At 34.5% G+C, this 5,767-nt stretch overlaps 1 protein-coding gene across 29 annotated transcripts; it reads left to right on the forward strand.

The window, feature by feature from the left end:
* The first annotated feature begins 452 nt into the window (after window positions 1–452).
* LOC132039586 (uncharacterized) lies at window positions 453–5,049 on the forward strand. Of its 29 annotated transcripts, none has more exons than XM_059430086.1 (6): window positions 453–798; window positions 1,171–1,295; window positions 3,295–3,419; window positions 3,501–3,595; window positions 3,744–3,864; window positions 4,756–5,049. In XM_059430086.1, exons 3-6 carry the CDS (start codon window positions 3,360–3,362, stop codon window positions 4,891–4,893), a joined length of 414 nt encoding a protein of 137 aa, XP_059286069.1. In that variant the 5' UTR covers window positions 453–798; window positions 1,171–1,295; window positions 3,295–3,359; the 3' UTR covers window positions 4,894–5,049. The 29 variants fall into 29 exon arrangements, 7 of the variants coding, with proteins under 7 accessions (XP_059286069.1, XP_059286064.1, XP_059286067.1 ...); XM_059430081.1 differs by having other exon boundaries at window positions 453–830; window positions 3,501–3,575; window positions 3,721–3,864; window positions 4,756–5,026; XM_059430084.1 differs by having other exon boundaries at window positions 453–830; window positions 1,175–1,295; window positions 3,501–3,575; window positions 3,721–3,864; window positions 4,756–5,026.
* Window positions 5,050–5,767: the final 718 nt, after the last annotated feature.

A 5,767-nucleotide genomic window follows, 5' to 3' on the forward strand; every position in this document is an offset into this window, starting at 1 on the left:
CTTTTCTTTCTCTACTTCATATATAAATGCGTCTATTTTCTGTCCTTCAAATTAAAAGAAAGAGAAACTTTCCTTTTTGTGAATTGTATGAATAAAATAGCTCCTAATATGCTTACTGTGTATTGAATCTGTTTCTTCAACTTCTCAAATTGACTTTCAGGCATACGAGTCTTTAGGGCCTTCATATTGAATATCAATTTCAATTCATCTGCTCTTAACCTAGCTTATGCAATTTCTATTGTTATCTCTGTGAATAGAATAGTTTTGGTGAGAGCCTTAATCTTGTGTCCTCTCTCCAGAAGTAAAGCATATCAAATGATTATGAAGTCCTTAATCTTGTGTCCTCTATGTTCCTTAAGCTTTATGTAATTAGTTTTCCTATGTATATATAGATGCAACTTTGAAGAATTTTTTATGGAGGTACTGTTGTATTTTGCGAGATCTACTTTTCTTGCATTTCACTACAAGAAAACTGCTTATTAGCGACCAACATTTGGTGACGGGATTGAAATCTGGTCCCTGAAAGTGTATTTATAGGGACAAGATTATTTTCGGGTCCCTAATTTTCATTTTTTTAGTGAAGGCTCTAAATCCGGTTGCTAAAAAGGTAAAAGTCCCGTCCTAATATTCTAAGTTCAGAGGAAAAGTATTAATTAAGCCCCCCACCCCTCTCTTTTATTTATACCCAAAATGAAAACCCATCCTCTCCATCTTCTAAAATCCCTAACATCGACTCTTCCAAAGGCTGTCGACGGCTGAAGATTTACAAACTGGAACACGTGTTGTTAATCTGAGCAGGTGTGTCGATTTTCTTCGTCTTTTCTTTTTGGGTATAGAACACGAAATTTCTGTTCTTCGTTTTTTCTTTTTTGGGTTTAGAACATGAAATTTCTTTTCTTCGACTTACTAAACCTTGATTGTTGAGAATGATAGTCTTGGATACTGATTCTTCTGAATACTGATAGTTTTGGTGTGAGGGCTAAATGTTGGAGTATTGGGTTTAATATGAGAATGGTGGCTAGGGTTAGATTTAAAATGGGGTTTGGAGGCAGATTGAAAAATTGTTCAGTACAAAAAATTTCTAAGAGGGTTTCTAGTTTCTTTATTTTCGTTAACTATTGTTATGTTTTGTTGGTTTCAATATTTTGACTTGGGTGAAATTTTTTCCAGACAGGTGTGGATTTGGTGGCTGAGCTTGTGGTGTGACTTTGGGTCCAAAAGGAAGGAATATACTGCTTGGAAATAAGTATGGCTCTCCCAAGATTGTTAATGATGATGAAACTTTTCTTAAAGAGGTACATTCCAAGCACTAACATTATTGTTATATGTTTAAATTTGATGGGGACTCTTGTATTTTGGTGTTTAAACAAAAAAATGGCTTGGAAATTCATGCAACTTAGAATATATAAATGAAAAGCTATTCCAATGTTGTCAACTTACAAAAATAAAGAACTTGAAAGAATGATACTTAGAGTGTAACCATTAAAGGAGCTAATCTTATGTTGTGTGTGGTCCAAAATGATGAAGAAATTAGAATAAGTATCTATGATTTGTGCCTCGGAATCGTTTGCCTGTGCCCTCTTTCATACTTGTGTAAATTGGTAGATTCTATTGTGATTATTTCTCAAAGTAGTTTAATTACCATCGGTGTTATTTATTTATTCCTTCTTTTTAGATAAAGAGTTGTTTTTGATTTCTGAGGATAGAGAAATAAATATTTAGACATTGTCCATATTCTAGTTATAATTGTCTTCAAGTCCACCGGAATATAGACGGTGCACTACCTTAAAAAATCACTTCATTCTACATAGTAGAAGTTACTAGTGTTGTAAGTTTGATTTTCCATATGTCAACTCTTCTCGACTCTTTCTGAGGCCTGCAAATGATGTTTCTCCATCTATTTTAGTTAATTGTCCCCTTCTTTTACTTTTTTCTTCAAAAATGTGATGCACACCTTAAGCCTAATTGGATTACGACATAAACCAGGTATGTAACGAAAAGTTATAAACGGAGTATGTCCATGTAGTAATTGTATATAGGTTTCTGAATGCTGATGGAAGACACCGATTTTAAGGTAGCCACTGCTTCTGTTAATAACTAGTACCTGTTGTATATCAAGGTATTTATAGGGCATAAAAATTTAATGTTACAGTTGCTTTTGGTTGATAAAAAAAATTTCAAACCCGAAGGAGTTGGTAAAAGTTTGGACAATGCAGTAAAGGAGAAATACCTGGTTTTCATAATCGCAGAGGGCATTGAGGGGGGTGCACTGACTCCAGTAATAAGGAAAAAACTCAGGGGTGTCCTAAATATAGTTACAATTAAAGCTCCATCTTTTGGAGAGCGCAACGCTATCTTGACCGGAGGTAGTGACATATAAATAGTAAAACTAGAAATTATTAGTTACATATATCTGCCACCTCGTTTCTTTTAGTGTCTCCAGAACTGTCGGTCATTGAAGCCAGTGTAATGGTTTTCTAAAAGATGTTATGGCTAAAAGCTTCAGTCTTCTTCATGGGTGAACGAACAGAACTATATGCAGGGGGTTTAACGGCTGCTCCAAAAGGAAGGAAAGTATTTCTTGGATTTAAGTATGGTCCTCCCTTAGTTTAGTTACTGCTAAGTTGGTAACACCTGAAATTAGTTTAGGTACTTCATTTGGATGTTCGATTAATGCTAGTGGTCTCTTGCGGGAATCATATGGTTTATTGCATTACTGATTTACATCAAGATGAGTTCAGGATATAGTTTATAGCTGAGGATATCATCAACAAGTTAGAGTAAAGGATTTAACTTGTGGAAATAGTGTATCACTATACACTTGACTTGTCTGTTTTATTTGCACTTGTTATACACTTTTGCTTTCAATTTTGTCGGCATCCTGGTGCTCTTCAAAATAGCCACGAGTGAAACATGTTAGTTAGAAACAAGAGATATTGTGCATTAACTTTATACTTGTGTATGTCTTCTTTTAGTCTTAGCTCTATATGTTCTCTTATTTCAGATGATCTTTTTGAATTCTTGCGATGTCCTTGAGTTCCTTCAGTTTTATTGTTTTGTGTTATGGATTACATAACAAGAGCACATACAGTAGTACATAAAATGCAGTGATGCTTCTCTATAGTACTCGTTCTTTACTCTGCAATTCTATTGATCAATTATAGTTGTCTAAACTTTTCTTGGTCAATCAAAAAAGATAAATTGTACCAGTCTTTCATCTCTCTAGACATGTCATGATTGATCAAAAAGATAAAATTTTGCCAGTCTTTAATCTCTTCTTGAATGTTTGTACAGAAGTCAATTAAGTGGCAAATACAAATCTGTTTTAAGCTTGCAAGCTTCTTCGCTATGTGTTTGCTATGCTGGAGAGCATGTGGATTTCTGGTGTTCTTGTCTTATTAGTGTCAAAATATTCTCAAGTATGCTACTATAATTCAGAGTCTATAAACTTTTTCATATTCTCAATCATGCTGTTTTATCATTATGTCTCTGTTTTGCAGATTAAGGCTAAAGGCACCTCGATGCAAATGGTGGGTGCGGATTGGTTGAAGTCTGACAAACAGAAGATGATATTGGTAGTCAGCCTGAGGGCATTGTTTAGGTTTTTCTTTTATTCAATTAAAATACAGTGGTCATATTGTTTTGGCCTGAGCCTACTTCAATTTCCTACAAAGCTGCTATCCAAATGCTTCATTTTGCTGGTTTGCCACTTGTATTCAGGTCCGAGGTTTGATGACATATAGTCTTGCTCTCTACCATATGATGGATACCCCTTTGGAGGATTCACCTTTGCTGGAGAGTTTTGTCAAAGGAGATGATGCTTATAGAAACTTGAGGTTCAAGCTCATACCATACATATTAAAGGTTTGGTTTTCGCTAACTGGGAGTGAACAAAATTACTTTTCATATAAGGTTTTTTTTCTGTAAGTTTCTTAGTCAATTTAGCAAAATGTTATGGCACGTCAACATGCATGTAGCATGTGCGCTGGTCCATATCATTGCACTTCTCTTTTGTTCTTTCTCAGCTATAAAGCATACATTAGGTAGTGTTGTCATGTTTTAGGAAAAACTGAGTGTTTTTTTTTTTTTTTTGGGTTAATTTAGTAGATAGGTTTTCATAAAGATGTTAGAAGGCAAACCAATATTATGTTAGCCACACCTTAGTCCTCTATCTTGAAAATGATTGGCCACTTTGAAAGAAATAGAACCTGTTTAAATGGGTTATATCAGAGGAACTCTTTAAGTAAGCAAATTCAATACCCCCTCTATTCAACAAAACTACCCTTTTAGTTTTTCAAGGGCTCAAATTGAATGAGATTGCAACTATATTCCCTATTGATTAATTTGTTTTCAACAAATGTAACAATACCTAGAATAACAAGAATGAATACTAAGCTTATGTTTCAGCTATTTGATTATTATGTTTCAGCTTCTTTGATCACCAGCCAAATCAAAGTCTGAATTTTCTGGTCTCATCTCCTCCAAAATTATTCCTAACCTTCAAATACTGGTGGATAATTTGCGAAAAGAAATTATGGTGCATATAAAATTACCCTCTAACAATAGTTTGAATGACGTTGAAGCGTTTAGGCCAACTTAGTTGTGTGGTACCATCATATTTTGGTCCAAGTTAAGTAACTAGGAACCGAATATCTAGAGTGCAATTTCTTATTTCTTATCTACACTTATTTTGTGTGATTTGGTCGTGCGCATAAGTTATTTTTCTAAACAAATTTTAATTTGTTTGTATAACAGGAGTTGGAGACTTTCATTTACACTTCAAGATGCAAGTTTGAATACTTTGAACAAGTTGACAAATTGGTTATCGTTTTGATAGGATTGTTTGGCAAAATATTGTATTATATACTTAGAGATATTAGCTTTTTTGGCTGATGAGTTGTATAAACACTAGTGACTATATGTTTTTGTAAACAGTACTGCTTGTGGGAGGTTAATCCATTCCTTTAGTGAATACAATTTGATTATCTATATAAGAAATTGTACAGTATCTTAGAAAAATCGAAAAGAGCATGTATTATTTGAGTGCTACATTTTCTGGTCCTAAATCATCTTTCCACCAGATTGTAAACAAATCAGTTGTAATGCAAAATGGTTAAAATAGATGTTTTAGGACGGGCATCATGTCCATCCTCAAAACTATTTAAGGACCACATTTTCTAGTCATAAAAGCCTTTTAAGGACTGGTTAAGCTTGCCTTAAAATATAAGGTGGCCGTTGATCTACGTGTTTAAGGACCAGAAATGCCGTCCCTAAAAGTATTTTAGGACCAGAACTTTACCGATCGCAAAAAGGCTTTAAGGACCAGTAACTAAAACTCGTCCCTATTGACCTTTAGCGGCGGAGCCTATAGCGACGGGTGGTGACCAGATTTTTCCCGTCGCGAATGACTTTTAAGGACTGGAATCAGACTTTTAGGGACCATTTTTCTTGTCCCTAATGGCCTTTTTTCTTGTAGTGTTTTACATAGGATAAGAACATAGGATATCAACCTTTATTTTCTTCTTTAGTAGTTGTTGATTTTATTCCTGGAACCTTAACTCTTCTTGCCTATGTTTACTGCATGTTGCTAAATACATTAATGGAACTTCCAATGTGGACGGAGAATTTGGGTTGTTTAAGCGTCTACTTAAAAGTGCAGTTCAACAACTCTGTCAATTAGGGGAGAAAAGACAATGAAATACAAAGACTTGACAAGATTGAAGTTTTGTCAAGTATCAGCTATACTTACAAGACATTGTTGCATGTG

Source organism: Lycium ferocissimum, chromosome 12 (assembly GCF_029784015.1).
Source record: "Lycium ferocissimum isolate CSIRO_LF1 chromosome 12, AGI_CSIRO_Lferr_CH_V1, whole genome shotgun sequence".
Taxonomy (NCBI): Eukaryota; Viridiplantae; Streptophyta; class Magnoliopsida; order Solanales; family Solanaceae; genus Lycium; species Lycium ferocissimum.

Excerpts from the sequence above, each read along its gene's own strand:
- LOC132039586 (XM_059430081.1), top strand. The coding sequence starts at position 3,360 with ATGCTGGAGAGCATGTGGATTTCTGGTGTTCTTGTCTTATTAGTGTCA. Across the intron at positions 3,420-3,500 it reads TAGTGTCAAAATATTCTCAA|ATTAAGGCTAAAGGCACCTC; the intron begins GTATGCTACTAT and ends TCTGTTTTGCAG. Across the intron at positions 3,576-3,720 it reads ACAAACAGAAGATGATATTG|GTCCGAGGTTTGATGACATA; the intron begins GTAGTCAGCCTG and ends ACTTGTATTCAG.